A 24,553-nucleotide genomic window follows, 5' to 3' on the forward strand; every position below is an offset into this window, starting at 1 on the left:
TATTGTAATAGAAGCTCATCTTACGACAATTTGATTATCGCTACACAATAACTTAATTTCATAAAAAAAATAAAATGCTGTAAAAAATTGTACACAAAAAATTAAGATCGTAAATTTTTCAACAAATTGCTTAAAAGTTTGCGGTTGTTGGATCGATTGTGAGATGAATTAGACAACAAACTGGGAAGTGATTGATGAAAGTAAATTTTAATGTTGCAAATATCAAAATATGTTACAAAAATTTATTCTCGCAATAACAGCAGCAGCAGCCAACCACGTATTGACCTATAATTTTATTTTGTGATAATTTTTAAGCTTGCTGAATTCAAAAATGGAAGTTTATATGGATTTAGAGTACAGATTGTTTTGCATATCATTGTTACATTATGCCTATGCTTATGTATGATAATTCAATCAATTTATTTGTCACGTATGAACCTACATACAATATAAATTTGTTAATGACAGAATGTCAATCAATGTGGAATACATTTGTACAGGCTGTAATTTTAAAGGCAATGCTTAATGAGTGTGAATTTATGGGTTTTTTTAATTTGAAAGTTTGTGTTAAAAATGTTGGAATGAATTATGTACGGGATTAAGTTACAAGTTCACGGATGTGCATACATTGTGTATGGATATTGTGCTGTAAAGGCCTTGCCTTTTGCACTTTCATTTTATTGAGGGGATATGAACCATAAAAATTGATTTAATTCAGTTGTTGACTCAACAAAGTTGAGTAGTGACTTACTTATTTACTTACTGCAACCATGTTCCAATGTGGAGCTTAGGATACAATACACGACTTTCCATCTGACTTTGTTGCTGGCTCTGTCAGCTAGTTTGCTGGCTCTGTCAGCTAGTTTGCTGGCTTTGTGACCTGGTTTGCTGGCTCTGTCACCTGATTTGGTCAATAGTTGAGTAAGACAGTGCAACCATCGCTTGTATTCTATGGTGCCTACGGCTTGAAAGTATCGTTCGGCCAAGAGCCGCAAGCATGCATTTCCTGCGTTTTAGATGGGCAGGCCTTCAGATTTCGGCTGTATTTAATAGATATATGGACGAATCCTACTTAAACGCTGAATATCTAGGAAACTGGTCATTTTGAAATCATTCCTTGGGATTCGAACTCTGTCTTGATTATCAGAAGTTACTCTTTTCAATATGTTAGGCTAGTTCTCTAAGCTTAGACTTGGCTTAGACATAAACTCTCTCAAAAACTAAATTTTCCCACATTTTCCCCTCAGATTCACCAGCATAGCTCATAAATTCAACACCATAGCTCAAGAATTCCTCAATAATTTCCCATAAAATTCTTTTGCACATAAATCTCAATGCAAAAAAAAAAAAATCATTTGCCGATACTGCTGTTGCCCCGTCCCATACCTACTATCATAATCCTCATCATCATCACACAACTACAATCGATGCAGCATAAAAAAGTATGAAAGAGAACAGGAAAAGAAAAGAATCTCAAACACATAAGACGTATTTATAAGAAGGAATGCTAAATATTTCAACGTGAAATGACTTCTTTAACATTGTTTCAGTCGACTTTGTGTATATCTCTTCTTTTCGTTCGCACACTTTGTGTATCTCTTCCATGATACATCCAAATGATGAACAAAAACTGGTTAATGGTTACAGTATGCAAGTCAACAACAACAACAAAATATTATCGCATTCTAAACTGTATGCTGACTGTTCATGTATTAAATAACAGTAAAAATATAATGGAAAAGAAAAGCATAGCAATCTGCTTTGCCTTTTTTTTATTTCTTCCTATACTCTTTGCTTAATTCTTGAATGGACTCAATTTTCTCTTCACTTCCAACATTCACTCGTGTAAGCTTACTTACTATTGGCATTGAAAAGGAAAGATAAATGAGTATTTATAAATGAACTTTTCCTTTTTTGAGTTGTTCGGTATTAGATGGTGGATGGTTTGGGTGGCTGGCTGGGAAATGAATTTTTAGATGCATTTTAGACTGTGTTTATATGAATCAGTATAGTTTGTATGTTGTTGCATATGCTTATATCCTTAACTATGGTATTCTTGTAGTGTTTGCTAATTTGGGTTACTTCTGGACAAACTAGAGCGAACTCAGAAGCCACACGGCATAAAAAAAGCAAAAAATTCGATCCTAAGTCGGCGTAAGTCGAGCCTGAGGCCGGATTTGATCGAACCTTGCGCAGCTCAGAGTCTTGACGACTTGTTTGCACCAATCTTGAATCGCGTGCTTTCTGAGAAAGTCGACTATAGCTCCTAGATCAGCGGTGAGCAACCTACCTGACACATAAGTGGACATGGAAATGTTGGTATAACCTAAGGTCGGATTTGATTGAATTTGGTCCAGGTTAGAATCATGACGCCTTGGTGCTGCATTTTTCATATGAAATCTGCATAATAAACTCGACTAGAATCTTATCGGAAGTGATGTCGATTTGAGTTCCTAGATTAGTTGTGAGCAACCTGTTTGCTGCAGCACACTGATGGACATGGACCTGCCATATACCGTATGATGTGTGCAGTATTAATCTAAGCTTACCAACAAGTTATACTACGAAAAATAGAAGGTTGTCCATCACTGTCCTTGATATGCAACATTGTATATCTTAATACTGATATCAATGCCTCTCATTCTCTCAAAATGCGCTCCATACCCAAACCTCACTTCCATCCACCAAACTCATTATACATACCAGCTTTTTTATGAATAGCATATCTCTATGAATAATAAGAATGCATACATGATTTGGCATAAATTTTTTTTTTCTTCATCTCTCTCCATACGATCATGAAAAGAAATTGTAACAGATGAATATATATATATATTTCCAATCGTAAGACACTCACGCTGAATGAGAAGTAAGGTGATTGATGTACCGCGACATTTCACTAATAAAAGAGAAAATAGAATCGAAAAAAGAAGTATTATGTGCTTATACCATACGTGTGTATGGTAATTGTATTATATCATTAATTTAATCATCATCGATGGATGGACGCTTTCACCACTTTTTAAGATAAATCTGGTTCCATCTTTATTTCAACTATTATTGTTATTACGGATTGTAAAGTAGTCGGCATGTGAGCATTAAAATTCTTCTGTGTATGTCGATGAGACATGAAATCCATTCAATGAGGTTAAAGTTGTTAAATGCCATTAGCACTTTAATTAGGAACCTGTTATATACTGGATCTTATTGATGTCATACTTGATCATTTTATGGTTTCAATTTTTTTGATTCTGTCTGATTGCATATGACGATATAGACCAGAGGTGGGCAACCTATATGGCGCGGCACTCTTGATCTTTTTAGAATTGCCATGAACCGTACGCCGTGTGCGGTTCCAATCGACGATTATCTCCAAGTTGTGCCACCACAATTAAAAGGTTGCCCACCACTGATATGACTCAATAATAATGGACACGATTGATAAAAATGATTTCTTATCATAATCATGTCATGCGCAAGGCTTAACTTTTATGTCAATACAATTTCATTTATTTTCTATGTGAATGTTTTATTTTGGGGGAATTATTGAATGGGTTTATTGGCTTGTTGGCCTTGTATATTTGATATGAAGGGGATTGATTGGGGAAATTGAATCAAGTCCATAAAGATTGAATTATTTGAAGATTTCCGAAGATTTGTTCATAAAGATTTGGGATTTTGGTGGATACTTTTTGATAATAGAAGTCAATATTTATAAGAATTAAGGTTCTTAAGAGAGCTCATGTCTGCAGTGCCCTAACATACAGATAAAACACTTTTAGGTACCAAAGTGGTATTCTTGCACTATCAAATGATGCTCTTTGTCTGATTATGTCGTGATTATTATGCAAATTCCTTATTATGTCAGGATACATGCTATGCAATGTTTCAGAAATTGCCTTCTGATGAGAATTGAACTCACTTCCTCATAAGGAAGAGAGCTGTAGAATTCCGGTTCGCTATCTAGCCACTCGACTTTTGAGGACTTATTCTCTCACTGCGAGATTTACTTACATAAGGCTCGTTAACTCAGAGTCGATTTCTTCGGTATTGATACAGTAAGATATGACATTGAAACCATATTGTGGTACACTCAGTATCGTAATGATTATCTGAGTCAGACAATATTATTCCTGGGCAAATCAACCCAAATCTTAGTCGCCTTTCTCCAAAACTTAGCATAAAGTATTTTTCGAACTGTATATTGCTGAATACCCTTGCATACATCTAACCAGATCATGAACCTTGTGTCTAGACCAGTGATAGACAACCTGTGTGCCGCGGCAGTGACTAGTTATCACCAAAATGTGCCACGAATAATAAAAGGTATTCCATTACTGATCTAGCAGTTCTTAATGGTCTGCAATTCTAAATTTTCAAGTTCATTCTTAATTTAAAGCCAAATTTCGCGTTATCAACATCCTGTCTTGATAATTCTCATTTATTTGTCATAAATCCATCATCATCTCAAACATAAAAGACACTTGAAAGACAATTCTCATTACCTATACTTCTTACATCGACGGCACCAAAAATAACATTCAAAACTTTCATTCGCAATAAGAATCATGAAAATAATACTTAAATTTTTGGGAGTTTATTTTATTGAAAGATTTATGATGGAAATGAGAAACTCATAATGACTTTTTGTACAGTCAGTACTGTGAGAAAAATTTTGATGAATATTAATGGTAGTGAAATCCCATTATTTCCTTTCAAAATGTGTCAGGACGTCATTATTGTGCGAATATTGGGAATTTTTGTTTTGTTTATCATTAATTTTGATCTTGGATGTACATGATTTGTACGGGCGAATATCTCAGTCGTCTTCTTAATGAGAATCCAACCTTGATGGTTAAATCCATGACTCAATTTAACCCAAAGATTACAAAAGTTCACAACTTCATTTATAGAGTAATAATCTTGCACATTTAATAGAGGCATAAGAAAGTTGGCAGATGATGATATCATGAGAATGTCACGAGAGATAGTCAGGCAGATTAAGTGTACTCAACTGATGGTATTAAGGATAATCTCCCAAAGAGATCTGACTTATGCAATATTTGCATTTAAAAGATTTTTGCAATGGAATTAAGTAGACTTTATGGAGATCATGATAGGCAGGGAAAAAAATGAAGCAGTAAAAGTCTAAAAGGATAAAATTGAATAGTTTATGAAGTTTTGTTGGACTGTGTGGGGAAGTTTTATGCATAAAGGCATGAATGTTATGTTTAAAAAGAGTGGGAATCTTGGATGCTGGGTCAGGTGTTGTGTCAAACTTACTTACTTACTTACTTGCTGGCCATACAGATCAACTGTGATTCTTGACATCCCTCAGTCGGCGCCTGAAGATGGCTCTATCGTTCGCTATCGCTTGTCAATTCCAAGTGTGATGCTCGACATTCTTTCCATGAATTCTTTGGTTTTCGTTGGTGTTGTGCCATATATAATTGAATCTGTCAGTGCACAGTGTAAGGTTGGAGTGGCTTGGTGGCGTAGTGGTTTCGTTCTTCGGGATTGAATTATTACATCAACTCAGTGGTCGTGGGTTCAAAACTCGGCATGGGAAGATCTTATCTTGTCTTTTTCGAATCATAGATTGTGTTGACATCAAGGGCGTGGTTTGAATCCTTGTTTTAGACTAAAACTGTAAGGTTGAATGAGGTGGTTCGGTAAAACCCCATCCTCGACCCAACTAGATGTATCTATGACTTCTTTAGATCTGAACAACAAAAAACTAGATTTTGTTGGTATATATTAAGCAACAGATGCTAGACAGTAACACTTAACAATGCCATAGTCCAAGTTCAATAATCCAATTCCTGAATCTTCAAGTCAATAATCCCAATTCCTGAATCATCAACCTTGCACAAAACCACAGTTCTCCCCATAAAATTCTCTCATGCTTCACATCTTCCAAAAAGTCTTCAAACTCTTTTATTCCGTTTAATTTACTATAATGATGTTAATTATAATTCCAATAAGCCAGACATTGTCTGTTTCTAATTATAGTAAGGCAAAAATACAGAACAATCGACAAATTTTTACGTTCGCAAGCGGATTTAATTTTGTCCAACAATTGATCTGTGTGTAGACACAATTCAATAGAGCACAACCATTTATTGGCTATCAGTTGATTACAAATTTTATATACTTTATTGTTGTAAAAGATCAAATAGACACAGACAATATTGGCAGATGATGTCAACGGGTTTGTTTGAGTTCATTATTGTAGCTTTTTTTTTAATATAAATACACAAAAAATCATTTAGCGTACATGTGAGTGGCTTTTTTGGTCACTGCCACTGCTGTTATGCAAAAAAAGAATTAAGAGAGAATAAGAACGGATGAATTCTAAATGTTTTGATGATCAATTGTTTGCAAAATGATGTCGATGAGATATTTATAGCCTACATGTATATATGAATGTATTTTAAGCGATTCGTAACACCTCGTGTGACATGACGGAGATGATGAAGAAGAGGAAAACATTTTTTTTTAGTAGTTCGACTAATAGCCATAACAGTTTCTCTCTTAATTTCTATTTAATACACATAAATGGGAGATGAAAATAACGTTTTCAATGTCATTTGACGATGTATCGATGATAAATTGTATGCACTGTTCGGGTCATTATTCTCTTTCAAAATCGACACAATTTTTGCTTGAGATTTGAAAGGAGAGTTATGAGATTCTATGGAATTTTGAAAGGTTGTATTGAATTTTGCAAGAAATTGAGTTCAAAATAGCGTGAGAATTTTAAATTTGCATGTTGAAATATTTAAATTCATAAAAAAATTAAAAATTAAAAATCTAAGTTAAAATTAAAAATGAGAATTTCAAAAATCGGTTAAAATTTGAATTTTAAACTCGTTTTAAAAATTTGAATTTCAAAAATTCGTAAATTTAAAATTTCAAAATTTGTTAAAGTCGGAATTTCAAAAGTCATTTAAAATTTGAATTTTAAAAAAGCGTTAACATTTGAATTTCAAAAATTCGTTCAAAATTTGAATTTTAAAAATCTTTTAAATTTTGAATTTCAAAGATCCGTTAAATTTTGAATCTCGAAAATTCATTAAAATTTGAATATTAAAAATCATTTAAAATTTGAATTTTAAAAAAGCGTTAACATTTGAATTTCAAAAATTCGTTCAAAATTTGAATTTTAAAAATCTTTTAAATTTTGAATTTCAAAGATCCGTTAAATTTTGAATCTCGAAAATTCATTAAAATTTGAATATTAAAAATCAGTTAAAATTTGAATTTCAAAAATTCGTTCAAAATTTGAATTTAAAAAAATCGTTAAAATTTGAATTTTAAAAATCTTTTAAATTTTGAATTTCAAAGATCCGTTACATTTTGAATCTCAAAAATTCATTAAAATTTGAATATTAAAAATTAGTTAAAATTTAAATTTCAAAAATTCGTTCAAAATTTGAATTTTAAAGAATTGTTAACATTTGAATTAAAAAAAATCGTTAAAATTTGAATTTCAAAAATCCGTTAAAATTTAAATTCCAAAAAACAAGTTCATATTTGAATTTCTTAAATCAGTTGAAGTCATCAATCTTTTAACTTGAAGTTATTTTAATTGAAAACATGTTAAAAGCCAAGAATATATAATAAAATCTGACAAAATCAATCTAAGACCACCCAACAAATATTGACGATATATATTGCCCGATATCCGCATATATGGTAATGCCATCAAGAGCTTTTTTTCTCTCTCTTTCTCGTCATGTTATGATTAATGCTATACACAATGGCACAAATCGAAAAATATTTTTGATTTAATTAATGATATGTGTGTGACTTTAACTCATGTTGAAAAGAAATTTTTGACACCGGTTGAAAATAAAAAATAATAAAAAATTTCTTTTGTCTTGCCTTAAAATGGAATTGATTGGAATTTTTAATCAATTTGTCCAAATGATGTCGGAATTGTTATTTTTAGTCTGACAATAAACATATTTGGTCAGATCACAAAATGGTCACGAATGAAGTCAGCTGCAAAGCAAATAAAAAAATTTGCATTTAATGCTAATAAAATTTATATCGGAAATGAATCCAATTGAGCTCAATCTATTTGATTGTAGATCTTTCATTCATGAATTTTTCATTTTGCAAAAAATTTTTAACACTTTTAATTTTCATGTGAATCTGTGTCGCTTGTTAAATAGTTTAGCAATGTTTTGTTAAAGGCCCCAAAACAAGCAAGCATGCAAGAAGTAAGATAAATTAAGCACGATCGTGACTTGCTACCTTATTGAGAATTTAATAGTTTAAGAAGCTTTTACTTTTAACTAATCCGTGATTGATAATTTACATAAAAATTACAATGGAGATGAGTTTTGGGAGGCTTGCGATGGATGCTGTGTTTGCGGATATTTTTGGTAAATTGTTGTGGGATTGAAGAGGTTGAATTATTAAGGAAGGCATACGGTGTTGGAAAAGGAGATTTGTTTGATCTTAGGCCGATAAGAGTTACATAGGCTTGAATCCGGTTTTCACTGAATACGGCTCTAAGGTCTAAGTTTTCTGGAGATCGAGATCATTACTGGGAATCCTTGCCAAGGACTGAGCCTTGTTCGCTCGGTTCCGGTCTCAGTCTTGTTCCAATAACTAGATTTCAGGACACCCTGCTAGATTTGGTGCCGGATTTTTCACGATTTGTTTAGATTTTTGGAATTTTTGAGTTTTTAGAGCAAATTTTCAACTGTTTGATGACTTTGAATAGGAATTGAACCCACACTACTTAAAATTATGTCTTCAATACCTACCTAGGCCATTTAACCATTCGACCACTGCTTTACTTCTAGATTCTCAAATAATATCCACTTATATACCAAATTCCAACCAGATCTACATTTATGCGCCCTAAAACCAACATCCCCATCACCCAACCACAACCATACTTATCCCAGCATTTAATGCTTATTTTCCATCAATCGACAAATTGAAAAAAGTAAGAAATAAACCCAAAACGAGATAATGACAACAAAGAAAGAAGAAAAAGTCATCTAAACAGTATTCAAGATCAATAATTCATGTGCCATACCCCAAAAAAATGTTTAATTTCACAACAACGAGTACCAAGAAGCAAAATGAGACTGAGATAAATTTTCTGTTGCTGAATAAGTAAAAGTATTTAGGTAAATTTTAAGAAGAAAAATAGATAAAAACTTTATTTTTTAAGGCTGAAATAGAAACTTGTAAGAAGAACATGAAAAAAAAACATTTCAACTCGTGATACAGTCATTGTAGATTCAATTAATCGCCTGGGTGTACCGTCAATAATAAATAATGAGATAACAACAATTTTCTACAACAATGAATCGATTTGAATATTATCGAATTAAAATGAGATGAAAATATGTGCTGTAGACGTAAATTGGGATGTGGTAGCGCATTTCATGTGTGTGCTTGTGCTTGTCAATATAAGTCAATTAGCAGTTATGCTAAAATTGACACTTTTTTTTCTGTGTTGTTGGCGTTGAGTCAAGGGAAATATCGAATTTTTCGGTCTGTTGGATGTATTTTTGGACCCAATTATCTAATCAAAATGATTCTTTCCTGCTTTGTGTCTCTCGTATGGGACAGCTTTAAATATTCAGATTGTTTTTACACTTTGATCTAAATATCCTGATCTAGCGGATGCTTTCCATATATAGAGACTAGACAAATCAATGACAGTGGCGATGCTTGTCAATGATTACATTGTTGAGTTACAAATACTTCCTATGCAGATATGTATGCATATGATTGGGAACATTGCGCATATGATGTCAATAATCATCAAAGTGGGGGCAAGGTAGGGAGGGTCATTGACAAATTAAGGTGTAACAAGGAGTTGGCAATCAAGTTGTAATCTGGGATAGCTTCATATATACATATCTAATCACCAGCTGTGTATTTAGGAATATCAGGGAATACCACGAGAAGGTAGACATACTTGATCAGTAGATATTTAGAGAAGCTGATATTTGGTCAGTTTCGGATTCTGACTACGGCTTCCCCAATTCCTCATACATATCTAATGAGGCACAAATCCATTTCAGTCCTCATTCATAGAAAGGTAAAGTAATGGTGACGAGACTCGAACTCATGATCGCTGGAACCTCTTTCGAACTCTCAAACACTAGATTATTACTAGAGATGGCAAACGGTTGTCTTAAGACAATTCTTAAGCTTTTTCTATTGGTAGGTAACGGAGATTTGCAGTGCCAAAAGGTAAAAGTCGTTGACAAGGTTGCAAGTGAGGTTTAGACCTATAAAAGGTAAAGGTTTGGTATCAAACTATAAACAATTAGACAGCAACTAAACAGTAACACATGCTACGGTGAGCGATATCACCTGTTATGGGTAACGGCCAGCCACTGGTGATTAGTGATTGGAAATGATACTCGGTGGGTTCTTATCGATTGCCGTCGACGAAATACAAAGCTTATTGCTTATTGCACAATCAGACCTCAAGACACTTTACAATGTGGTCCGGATCTTCCGGGACCTGGTTTTCAGCAAAGCATATGTGGTAGCTAAATAAACATCACTTACGATCAACCCCAACAAACAGATTAAGTCTAATTCATTGAACATGTTAAGTAGGTGCTTTCAACTCAAATCAACATTTAAAAACAATTTTTTTTTGAGACTTGAGCAATGAGCAATATTAAAATTGATATTTTTGCATGCGAACTTTTAGAGTCATAAAAATAAAAATTGAAAGTCTCTTGAATGACTGACATTAAAGCCCGAGTTAAGAAAACATTTCGAAATAGTAGAAAATGCAACAAATAACAGTAAGGTCTTGTGTGAGCTTTCAACGTGGGTGGACATACATTTAATTTACCAGTAAATTTATTGATTCATAAGTTTTTAAGTCTTATGAATGACATAGCTGGATTTATTAATTAAATAATCCGGTTATTGTATAAATGTGCAGTTAACCATAACTATCTATTGTAATTCTTTATAATTTTTGTCTCCATAGACTAGACTCGGGCCATATGGGAAGTTTGTTGATCTTTAAGTTTTTAAAAAAAAAATAAGAAAAATGTTTCAGCAACAAACAAAAAAAAGTATCGCGTGTGGGATGCCGTTGATTGTTATTCATAAGCACGAGTCTATATTGCAACCATGACAAATTGATTTATGATCAAAATGGTACGACCATCAGCTAACAGCTCATCACAAACGCCATCATCAACATCATAAGCATTAGCGGTGCTATCATATGTCCAAAAGGACAATGACGCATTATTGATGGACATTGACAATCAATAGACAAAAAATGTGTTACATGATGACAGATCAATAGGCTGTTTTTATACTCTATTCATTGTGACCAGGGCGGCTGTAAAGTTTACGTTGGTGGCAAATGAACATATCCTTGGAATGAATGCTGTTCGCACAATTATTAGCTTGATTTTTTGTGGCGGTAATTGTAATTGCCTGATCGATGTTATGACTTGTTTGCTGTCTTGAGACATTGTTGTGTCTTAATTATGAAATAATAAAATGCTTTTTAATGTCTGGTTAATAGTTATGAGATATTTGCAATGTTTCATGCTATTTTTTGGGCGGTCTTAGGGGTTGTGTAATGTTGAGTTGACTCTGAAAGTGCATCTTGAGTGGCATGCTGAGGGAAACTTAAAAGTTGACCATAAATAGCTATTATGATGATGTCAAGGAAGCTCTATTTGATTTTAACGTTTTGTCATCTGTTCGGTGTATAGTTGAGCATTAGCATGTATGGCATGTCTTTCAGGACACATCCAGGGGCCGGTTTCTAAACCTATCCTGCACTTCTTCCACTAGCCTTCTCTACAAATGCATGCTAGGGCTATTTTAGGATATCTAATCTGCTCTAACTCTTCCCAAGTACTAGAGTACCTTGAATAGGGTGGGGTATGATGAGGGTGAGTTGAGTATGGTGGAGTAAGATTAGGAACATTGGGATATGATGGAATTAGATGAGCGAGAGTGGGGTATTATTGAATAGGATGAGCAAGAGTGGGGGAGGATGGGGTATGCTTTGACAACAAGTATACTAAGCTATCAGTTTGCTTTCTCGCTATCGGGGTCGGGATTTCCCGTGATATCCCGAAAATTTTAATCCCGATCCCGATCCTGAAAATTTATCGGGAACGAAATTTCGAGAAAGCTTAGCTATCAGGATACAGTATTACTCAATAATACTTTTAAGGATTATTATAACATATTCTTAATAACAATATCCACAATATCCCACATTTCCATAAAAGGCAACCAGAATTCAGTATCACATGACAACTTTCCATCCTTCAACTCACTCCATAGCTTTCAAAGCACTCAAAGACCCCTTAAATTAGATCACAATTTATTTATTCTTTTGATTGAAAAATGAATTCGCGTAGACCAAAAAGTGACTTTTTTCGTCGAGAAAAAGCAACGAAAAAACAAAATTAAATTAATTCTCATTCGTAGGTGTCTTATGGTGCGTTAACACACACACAATAGTCACTTTTGCTTGTTTACAACATCAAGTCAGAGAAAACTTCCCATATGGTCGTAAAATTGCCACATTCGAATGTAGATTGTAGACATTTATGGCGAAAATAGCGAGCACATTCTGAGTCACACGCTGTATGATCTTCTTACTTTTATTTGATGATGTCATGATGTCATTTTTCATGAATACATTCCATTAATACTTAAAGAATTGTAATCGATTGTTTTTTTGAGATGAAACAATGCAAACATGCTGCATTAGTAGAATATTCTCACGAAAACTTTGGCTTGATTGAGAATGTGAAGCTATTGATAAACATTTTATTATTATCGTAGGCGAAATTGATGGAATGCAAAATAATTTTAATTCACATGTCGACATGCCTCTAAGCACACATGCTTCTTATGGTAATTAACATTTAGGAATCTGGTAAAGCTTGATTCAGATTTTGTTTGGAATGTCATTCATTTACTTTTTTAATTGGATGTTAAGATTTTGATTAAGAAAATGGTGTTTTAAATCGCGTGTTATGGATGCATATGGTGGATGTGATTGAGGTTTTGTGTCAGATAGGTGCGTTCTTTGTTAGATAGAGCTGAGCGGAGAAATGACTGTGAATTAATGTGAGCTTTTAAGATTGGTTATAATTAAAAAATGAAACGAGATTTTCGAGGTTTATGACTGTTGGAAGTGTAGGTGGTGTTGAGGAATTTAGGTCTGTTACCGTCTGTTAGATTATTGAATTTGAAGGATTTTATGTTGGAGCTTTGATATTTTTGAGATTGGAAGTTGTAGCAATGCTGAATTTTGATCAGGTCTATAGAATGGTTTCCTAGACGATAACTTCTGTTTGGTGTTGTGTCCCACTTGAATCTGCAAGCATACTGACAAGTAGCTAATGGTGTACATACTACCTTGTGTACAGTCAGGCCTGTAGCTATAGTTGAGCCAATCTTCCTTGGAATTCAGCAATAGAATCACTTAAAAATCCAAATTTCCTCACATTTTTCAAGGCCAAAAGAGTCAATCCAACTCTCAAATGTTCAGTCAACTTCAATGCACTTCAACCGTCTTCATAAAGCAAATTAAAGCAAGAAAGTCTTCTTCTTACCATCCTCAAATACTCAAGTCACATTGAAATAAATTCTTTCAAATATGGAAAGTAAAGTATTCTCATGAAATTGAATGCGATGGAATTTTAATCAATATTCCCGACTACGCGATTCTTTTTTAAATACATGTCACAATCCTTCTCATTTCTCATCTAATTTCATATCCATTTGATTTAAATGTGAAGTTGAATTGTTATTGTCATAATTAAAGAGAAAATTGACGGAATGATGTAATTTATTGCATTTGGATTTAATTAATGTAAATGATGAAGAATGGAAGTTGAAGAACCGAAGGAATTGGGTAAGAAGAAGTGAATTTGTGGAAGGAAGTTGGGTTTTGGATCATATTTTGATGAATTTGCCTGACCAGTTGCTAGGGTAATGCTCCCGAGCAACACAAATGAGGCTGACAGCCTTATGGACACCAAACGGAGGAAGTTTCCATTTGGTGTTAATATAATAGGTTTAGCGGAGAATTCTTCATTTGTGACGCTCTTGGCTGCATCATAATATTATTGACGAAATCATGACAGATGCATTTGTCTCAAACAGAGAAGCTACCCGCATCAGACTGCTAAGGTTCAACTAATTTTACAGCGAAACGACCTTTAATTTCTAAGAATTTTCTACACCTTTACATCAAACCTCCAAATAAACTGATGATTTCATCACTATGAGTTCATTTCCAATTCATTCCTTTGAAAAATAAGGCAACCTTTTAAAAATTCAAAAGTTCTGAGAAGAATCATCACGTCATTCATTGAGAAATGTAGCATTGAGTTAGTTACGTTGAGAATTTCTCGATTTATGACTAATGCAACATGAAGGCTCACCCATCTGGTTGATATTTACAGCTTTAATCCCTTATGTCTTCATGGAAATGCAATGATACCTTAATATTAAAGTACCATGATTAAATCTACTCTACAGTCATCAAAATCAACAACAAATCCAAATTTCTCAAGTGTTTTACCATGCAAAACTATAATTTATGACACTAACTATTGACATTTAAGCTATCACGTCAATAATGTCCAAAAATGCTTCAAGATCACAACATAAACATAAACATATTGCCATATTTGAAGCTACTCTTGGCTCATTTAAGCTAAGCGCATAATAATGATCCTTATTTATTTCGCATAGCTTTATATATTTCGTAAGCTTTCCTTGTAGAAAATAAATAAAATATTTTTTAACAGAAAGTAAAGTCATTAAGCTTCATGCTTTAAGCTGCACAGTTCACCTTTAGTCAATCCGCCCATCACAATTGGTTGTTTACAATGTCTACCTGTTGAGCTTGATTTTTTTATGTGTGAAGTCTAATAAACTCATTATTCCTTATAAGGATATAAAGAAAATTTTCGCAATAAATTTGGGAGATTGTCATATAAGGTCCTGAAACGATTAGAAGGAATTAAATTTTGGGAAATGAAATTTGGGAATTTTTGGGGATTAAGTGAAAGTTAAAGATGTGGTTAGTAAGGAAAGTTTTCAATTTTTTCTAACGTTTTGACAAATTTCAAAATTGTTAACGGTTTTCAAAAATTTGAAATCTTAACGCTTTTCAAAAGTTTAAAATTTTTACAAAATTTTACAAAATCTTAAAAGTTGCTGAAAATCAAAAATCTTAAAAACTTTCAAAAATTCAAAATTTTTCAAAAATTTAAAATTTTTTATAATCTCCTAAAAATCCGCGTAAATTATCAAGACCAACTGCACATCTTCAACACATCCACTTAAAAAAACTAAATCGACACCAATTTCACATAGCACGCGATCACAATTATCCAAAATCATGCCATTCACACCAAATTTTCGACTATTTAATTTGTTAAATGTCAAGCTCCGTTACACTGAATAGAGAATATCCACAGGTGCCAAGAAAACAAGTCGAATTTCTAATAATTAATTTTCTTGTCACATTAATTAAGAAATTTCACTTTCTTAAGATTTATTAAATTTATTTCAATAACATATTAAGCTTGTAAGTGACTAATAAAGTCAACAAAAAACAAGTAAAAAGGTCCATGCGACAATCTTAAATACTGTCAATTTATAATCACACACATTAATATCCGTAAAATAATTCATTATTATTTTCACTTTTTTGTGTATTTCAAATCCGACATTCTTAAGTACGAGTCATGCCAACGACACAGCACTTAAGTCCAATGAGCAATTCTACCAAGAGCATTTAAACAAAAAAGACGTTCCTAATGAATGAATTTCCATAGCTCATTACCGCATTCTTGTTCTTGTTAGGAACAGAGACATTATGACACTTTAAATAATACGCGATGATCATCAACAAGTGTCTTGAGCATGCATACCGAACACTAAATAAAAATATGAAAATTTTCTCATTTATGTCCTCTTTTGTTTTAAGACAGCAAAAAAAAAATTGTCCATCGTTGCTGTTGTTGTGGTGCAGTGGTGGACAACCTTTTGCTTCTTGGAGTACGTCTTGGTAATAAGCCTTGATCCAGACCGCACACGGTATACGGCTCATTGCTTATAGTCCAAAATGACGCAGAGGTTGTTAATCGAATGGTTCCAGTGGTGGATAACCTTCTATTTCTCGAGGTACACTTTGATAGTAAGCCTCGACCGAGACTGCACACGGTATACGATTCATGAAATATAGTTCATGGTGGCACATAAATTGTCCATCGAATTGTTCCAGTGGTGCACAACCTTTTATTTCTCAAGACACACCTTAATATAGCCTAGACTGAGACCGCACATGCCACACTGTTCATGACTCTTCCAAAAATACCGCATCACACAGGTTGCCCACCACTGCATATAGTGTCATCATCATCATCATCGCATAAAATATTTTGTGTACTTAGACATGAAGTTGATGTCCTGTCATATATTTAGCACATCAAGAAAGCAAAAAAAAACAAAGAGAGTACGAAATAAATTTTTTTTTTATATTTTAATATACGAAGCGAGAAAATGGAGACAATTTGTTGACATTCAATGTGACACCGACAACATATATTTCTTGCTTCTTTATTTTCCCTGGTGCTGTCGTTTTATTTTCATTTGAAATTAATGAAATTGCAAAGACAGTAGTGTGAATGATAACATTATTGATGGAGGTTTCTGGACGCATTTTGTTGTTTGATAAATTATTACTGTAATGACACGGATGTGTAGTAGGGGGATTGTGATAGAAATGAGTATGAATCAGATTGGAATCAATCTGTCAAATGGGAAATACCTTTTTGAATAGAAATTGACGTGATAGGTATTTTATGGAAAGGATTTAATGATAATTTGATGTTTTGGGGCAATGTTAGCTTGATTGATAAGAAATTATGCTTAATTTCTAAAACTAACCTGCAAAAATAATGATTTTTTGAAATAATTTGTTGATTTTAATGTTAAATGCTGTCAAATTGTTGTCATTAAGTCTTTGCCATCTTAGGTACCCATAAAAGGTTGTTATTTTTAAGAAACTTATCATAATTTTCGAGAAAAATTGAAAAAACTTTTCGAAGTGAGAAAAAATCAAAATTTTGTTGTTGTTTTTTGAATTTTTCAAATTTTGAAATCTAAAAAGCTGTTAATTGACTTTTTAAGATTTTGGATATTGAAATATTTGAGAATGTGACAAAAAGATACCAGAAGTCATTGACTATTGACAATATTCGCAAATTCCACAAACTTCTAGATTTCACGCCTTCCTCAGCAATAATATTTGCATCAATCCACTCATTTTTTATGCATAAATTATCACCAATACTTCAATTACCAATATTTATTTACAAAACTAGACAAAATGAACCACAATTGTTTCATAAAATTACGTCATTTTCATCTCATACCGTCAACAACAAAAAAGAGACAATCCAAAAGTAAACACATCCAATATCTAAAAATAAAGAAGACAAAACCAGCTTTTCAGCAACAGTGAAATTTGTAATTGAAGAGGCGATAACAACAATAATAAAAAAATCATTGAAAAAACAGTCTGTAATGAACCATTTAAGGACAGCTACCACTGACAATATGTCTGGATGCTTCTTATTTTTTCCTTCTCTTTCTTTCTGAAATTAGCCATGACGGCAATTGTGATTAATTTCTTTTTGAATGAATCTCCAGACAGTCAGGTCGCTTTTAAATTTGTTCTTCTTGATTTGCTTTAAGTTGAAATTGGAAAGAAAGTCACAGAGCCTTAAAAAGTATTCCATTTATGTCCTTCTTCGTGTGCGTTGATTCATAATTAAGAAATGATCATCAAAAATACAATTTTCATTGAAAATATCCCACGCATAAGACATAAGGTGGCACACTATGCATGTATATGTGTGTTAAAGAAGTCATCTGGTAGCAATTATTAAGGTAGATCGGAACTCATGTAGAATAATCATGGAATCGTGGGTGTAAAATAAACTTTGTGATCTGAAGGAGTCACAAGTTTCAGAATGTTTACAATGACGTCATTGTTTGTTATTCAACACACCTGTAAATATGTTCATAAACTTTAAAATGAGAGAGAATTCCGAAACTGAGAGTCCAGAAGTGTGCCTCACATCTGATTTCACATGTGTTCGTGTTAAAAAAACCTGTTTTAATTTCAATGTTTTCTTATTTTTATTTCTTATAAGAAAGTCTCTCAATTTTTATAAAGTTTTATATGTGGGCAGTCACACACAACCGTAGATCGCGATCTTCTTACACAAAACACTTCCATTTATGAGTAAAAGTCTCTTTTTTTTTCTTTACTTCCATTAAAGTAGTTTTTTTTAACTTTTTTTTTTGTAAAGTTGAGAGCGAATGAAGACAGACAAAACACTTTAGTCCCCTATTGAGCTTCGAATCGAACAGATCGTGATCATTAAAAAAGTTATAGTTTTTTTGTGTTTTTTTCAACGCAGCTATTAGTCAGCTGCAGTTTGAAGAGAAATAAAAACTTTAAAGTGGTTTTGAATTTGAATGTTCAAATTCTTTAACTTTTAAGTACGAAAAGAACAAGAACATTTTCGTCTTTCTTATAACAATTAAAAGTTAATTAAAGACGACAAAAGTGAAAAAGAAGAAAAAAAATAAAAAAGTTTACATCGCGTCAGGGTGACTTTAAAAGTAAACAATAAAGTAACAGTCAGTCACTCGGTGATGACGTTTTTGTCGGTTGAGGAATTGGTGAATTTTGAAGTGAATATAATGCATCATTCTTGTGATTTAATTATGAAAGCTATGACCGTATTTACGATTATATTGATAATGAATATTAATGTGGGTGTTGCTGTGATTTTGTATACTAGTTTGAATCGTATACTCTGGCCTAACTCTCATTATGAAAGAATATTTTAAGAATAATTGGAATTTGCACTGAATATTGAAGTTTAACCTCAAAATTTTTAAGTGATTTTAGTTTAGTTTGTGGATTTAAATTGCAATATATTGCAACAGATGTTTTTGTGAGATGTCTAGTCTCAGTTATAAGACCCTGAGTGACATAAGGCTCTATTTAGAAGCCATATGGTGCTTGGAGTCCGTTTGGAATTCATCTGGACTACATTTGAACTCCTCCACCTATTTTGTGTCGCTTGGAAATGCATAGTATTAAGCTTAGTGCAATTATTACTTCAATATTCAATAAAAATGTGCAAAAAAATTAATAAAAATTCAATTTCAATTATAATATCGAATTTTTCATTGAGTATCTCATCAAGATTCATCTAGAATTCTAGTTTTTATCAAGAATCTTATCCATATTCATCAAATTTCCAATTTTTTTTATCAAGAATCTCATCCAGATTCATCAAAAAATCAAATATTTTGTTAAGAAGCATCTAGATTCATTTAAATTTCCAATTTTTAGTTAAGATTCTTTAAAATTTCATTCAAATTAATTTAAAACTTAAGTTTGTCCAAAATAGCAAACTTACAGTCAAAATTGCAAACCTGCAGCCTTGGTTGAACTATAAATTACAGCCCTAAACTGCAGGCTTGCGACTCTAAGCCAAACCATATTTTAAACATCCACAAACTCCCAAATTCACATCAATACCCATAAAAATATTCAATTATCATAAAAATCGTCCAAAGTCATCCACAAAAATAAATTAAAAAATTTCCAAAAACTTCATTCACATCCAAGGGATTATTTAATTTTGATTGATGACTCAAGTCACTCAATTATTAAGAAGTGCATAGCGTCATCGTGTTGTCGAGTGTTGTGTTGTTGTTGCCTTGTTGCCTTTCGTGGAAGCCAAAAAATTTATTTATTATGGATTAAAATATTATAAATTGTGAAGACCACCGAGAAAAAGAAGCAATTTCATCATTAGAGTCCCTCAATTTTTCGCTCAATTATGAATTAAAACAGAAATGCGAAATTAATTCCAAGAGCTGCAGTGCCTTTAAAGTGAATTTGATTGACCGTTAAAAAAAATTTAAAAATTTCGTGTACGATTCTCAAAAAAAAAGGAATTAAATTTTATGATGAGGCAATTTTCTCATTTATAAATCCACTTAATTCTTATAAGTTTTTGTTCCATCACTGCTCATTAAACGAACGTGATTTTTGACATATTCATCTCAAGGTCTGAAGGTGATCTAGACAGATTAGAGAGAGATTTTGTGTTGAGGTTATTAAGTTGTGTGTAGACAAAGACTAGCTCAGGTATTGAGTTTTGGTGCATTTTTGGGGAGGATTGATGATGAGGTTTTATGGTTCGGGATGGTTCTTAAATGATGTCAATTGAGAATTATGAATTTTTAAGTAGTTTTGTTTAGTTTTTTGAATTATTTTACATTTAAGACAAGATATATAGATGTGTACATACAAAGTATACTCGACCATACTCGACCATACGGAATTTCGTATACTAATGTAAACAATAACATTTGAAAAATATTGTAAAATTAAATTCAAAAATTTTCAAACAAATATAAAAAGATGCATTATTTTTGAGCTTTAGTCAGTTAGATTAGCATATAATAAAGCATTTACAATGCTTCTGTACTAACTAAACTCATTTAAAAGTAGAAAATTTTGCAAATCAAATTTTTGTAAATTTTACAAATTTTCTTTCATAGTGTTAGTGTTTACAAAAATTTCAAATTTTTGAACGTTAAAAACGACCAACTTTTTGTATGAACACATCTATATATCTTGATTTAAGATTTGATATTGCAATAGTTACTTTAAATTAATAGAAATTGATGAATAGAATTTTATGTTAATTCAGAAATAATGTTGGTTCAAATCCCAAAAATGAATCTTCAAGGAATTTTCGGATCATCTGTAATAACAATTTTACATTTTTTAAATTTTAAATTTTAAATTTTTGTCAAAAATTTCAATTTAATTTCATAAATTCAATTCAAATTAATTTTAATAAAAAATTTAACATCCAAAAATAATAAATTTCAAAAAAATCTTTTTCTTCTTTACTGGCGCTTCATCGCATTTTCTTCATCCTCGCCTGCTGTTTCATCTGAAATATTTTTTTGTTCCATTCCTTTCTCATTCTTTTTGACAGTTTTTTGAGAAAGATTTTAGCTGTTATTTAATACATGTCATAAGTAGTGTCAAATATTTATTTATTTTGGCAATATTAAAGTCATGAATTTGATCGTAATTTAAAGATCAAACATGATTATCGTCTAAACTATTACAAGCCTTTTAAAATACTCAATTGAGTCTCATCACAAGCTACAAACTTGAAAAAGATTATTCACTTTGACATCATATTTCAATTCCAAGAATGGAAGCATACTGTTGTAATATATATGAACATTCTCATCATCAATTCACTGCCTTTACGTCTATTTTGATATTTATCTAATGCGACTATTTATGATGAACATATTTGGATAGATAATCTGCCCTTGACATGATATGCTCTCTATTTTCTTTATATAGTTTTATGCGATGCGAAATAAAAATAGTTTTGACATTTGTTAACTTATTTATAGAGTGATGTATTAGTGGTTGATGTTGGGGTTCTAGGTGGGTTTGTGACGGGTTTTTTGGGATTAAGAGTTGAGAAAATTTGTTTTTGAATTAAAATTTCTTTGTAAATTCTATAATTAAACAATTTTTAAAAATCAAATTTTAAAGAATTTTAAAATTACTATAGGGCTTAGACGAAAAAACAGTTCCATTTTTTAAAATCACTCAAAAGTTTAAGTAACGACTTCTGTTAAATAATCTGAGTATCAAAATACAAAAAGGTAACATAAATACAGCCTCTAGTTCTATTCCAGCTCATTAATTAACAAATTAAGCTATTAATTTTAATTTTTTTCGAATTTTTGTGAATATTTTTGTTGTTGTAAACACAGAAAAATTTGTATGGAAAAATTCAAAATTTTCTTACCGTTTTTACAAAAAATCATTAATTTAACTACTTTAAACCAGTTTTTGACTAACTTTTGATATTTTGCATTATAGAGCATTGAAAAATGAACAAGTACGACTAATTTTTATTCCTTAGAACTCATTATTCATAAAATTACAAGCATTTTTGTCCAAAAATTCAGATTAAGTAACAAATTTTCAGTGTCAGAAATCGAGTTTGTTTTTCAAATTTCGGCTTAATTATAGTGTTTTATTTAACATATTATAAATCAAAATGTTCGTTTTTTAGAACTATACAGGATAGACTATTTAAATATTACACAAAATATCCAGGAAAAGAGATAAAAGCCAATTACATCACATTTCTGACACTGAATTTTCGAACGACTAAGCCCTATAATTTAAATCTAACGGTTTTCAAAAATTCAGAATTTTAACAAATTTTGAAACTAAAACTTCATTGTTCTTTTTGGATTTCAATTTATATTCTAATTTAAAAAATTTAAAAACTTAATTTTCAAAATTCAAATTTTTAGTTGAATTTAAAAGTTCATTAAATCTTCAAAATTTCATTTTCAAAGATTTTTAAAAATCCAAACTTTAACAATTTATCAAAATTTAAATTTAAAAGTTTCTAAAAATTCAAATTTACCTGATTTTAAAAATTCAATTTACACAATTTTCTTTAGATATAAATTTATGGGTTTTTAAAATCTAATTTTAAATTGTTTCTGAAAATTCAAATGTCAAAGTCTTTTAAAATTCAAAATTTAACGGTTCTTTAAAACTTAAATTACGACCTGTAAAAATCAAATTATACAGATTTTTAAAAATTCAATTTCAATATTTTCTAAAAATCTAATATTCAACGATTTTTCATCATTTTTTTAACAATTTACAAAAATTCTAAATTCCAAAATTTAATAATTTTTCAAAATTTAAACTTTAACATTTTCAAAAATAAATTTTTAAATTTTTTTCAAGATTCACTTTTACGATTTCTAAAATATCAAAATTTGCAAATTTCTTAAAATTCATATTTGATTGGGTTTAAACACTCCAATTTTAACGATTTCTCAAAATTCAAATCTTGTCAGTTCAAATTAAAATTAAATTCAACAATTTGATCAAAAAATTCCCATCTCTTTCTTCACTACTGACATAAATTACAAAGTCACAAGCCCTACAGCATACTCCACATCTCAAAAAAAAAAAAAAACTGAATGAACTCGTTAAAATATGCTGAGCAAACATTAAAAATTCCTTTGTTGACGTTGCAAAAAAATAAAAAAAATTAAAAATTTAAATCATTTCTCTCTCTGTTGCTTCTTCATCGTCTTCACTGCCAAGAATTTATTATGAATATTTTATTTTTTCATACATGCGAGAAAAAAAAAATAATAATTTTTACCAGCATGAAAATGAAAGAGTCTACTTGAATGAGTAAATGAAAGGCGGCAAAGTGTAAAAGGCAACAACAACACTTTACCAGTCAACAACATTAGTAATAAGAAGGTATATACATATAAAAAATAGGGAAAGAAGAGGAGTGATTAGCACCTGAGGATTCCGCATCATCGTTACTGTGTTGTTATTATTACTATTACGAATAAGAGTCCAGAATAAATAGTAATTATTGTGAATAGACACTGCTAAATTCATGTGCCATTTTTGTGAAATAAAGACACAAAAAATAAAAAAATTAATTTTTATGTGAAGTGAAAAAAAATCAAAAAAAAGAACAAAAGAAGTGAAAAAAAAAATCCAGTCAATCCATTATGTCACATCAGTCATATTATAAAGATCGCTTGGGATTTGATCCACGTGAGGCACTTTACGATGGTCCCGTAAAAGGCTCGCCACGCGGTCACTCTCATTCACGTGAAAATAGTCATTATTCAACTAATGGAAATGGAAATGATAATTATGCAACGCCACCAAAACGATCAAAAGCTCATGCATCATATCAACATCAACAGCAGCAGCATGAGTCAACACCGCAAGGCGGATATGAGGATGCACTTACACAATTTAAAGGTAGCATGAGCATATGGGAATATTTTGTTGAAAACACCGATAAATTGGGTATGTCAGTTAGTGTGTGGATATTAGAGTTGCATGATGCGTGTGCATACTCGTACATAATGCTGTGTGTGGATTTACTTTTGTTGCTTTCATTCTACCTGTTTAGACAACAAAAGCAAAACTGAGTCTTAACATTTCTTCTTTTTAGTTGTTGTTGTTAATCTCTGATTTTTTTGATGAATGTTTCACCGGAAATTTTTCTTACAAAAAAAAAGTAAGTCTTTTAACAATCAGATTCGGTGATGATGAAGACTTCTTTTTTATGAGCTGCCTTTTTGTGAAATTTAACAAATTTTGTTTTGTTTCTTTCTCATGCTGATGGATTGAAAATAATAAGATTTTTTATTTTGTTGAGTGTTCATAACATGATTATTATTATCCATAAAGAGACACAAGAAATGGAGGAATTAAATTAAGATTTTGACTCTTTTCTTGGGGACGGTTGTAAGTGAGGTCTCTTTAAAAGGTCTTTTAAAAGGTACAAAATAGCTATTGACAATTACACCTACTACTATGGCAAAGACCTTCAATCTTGTTATG

The 24,553-nt window shown here is 31.5% G+C and overlaps 1 protein-coding gene across 20 annotated transcripts in view; it reads left to right on the top strand.

The window, feature by feature from the left end:
• Positions 1-24,553, top strand: part of shot (dystonin-like protein short stop) — a 173,119-nt gene that overhangs the window by 32,721 nt on the left and 115,845 nt on the right. For 8 of the 20 annotated variants that reach the window (XM_070649600.1, XM_070649602.1, XM_070649608.1 and 5 more), the window contains exons 1-2: positions 18,435-18,771; positions 23,465-23,965. The exons of 7 other annotated variants lie outside the window; for them this stretch is intronic. In XM_070649600.1, the coding sequence (XP_070505701.1) occupies positions 23,707-23,965 (259 nt within the window). In that variant the 5' untranslated portion in view covers positions 18,435-18,771; positions 23,465-23,706. Of the gene's footprint in view, positions 1-18,432; positions 18,772-23,464; positions 23,966-24,553 lie in introns of those variants that run through there. 5 more of the 20 variants (XM_070649598.1, XM_070649604.1, XM_070649607.1 and 2 more) reach the window with 2 other exon arrangements.

Source organism: Chironomus tepperi, unplaced genomic scaffold (assembly GCF_022539635.2).
Source record: "Chironomus tepperi strain 1889 unplaced genomic scaffold, CSIRO-AGI_Ctep_v1 contig_427, whole genome shotgun sequence".
NCBI lineage: Eukaryota > Metazoa > Arthropoda > Insecta > Diptera > Chironomidae > Chironomus > Chironomus tepperi.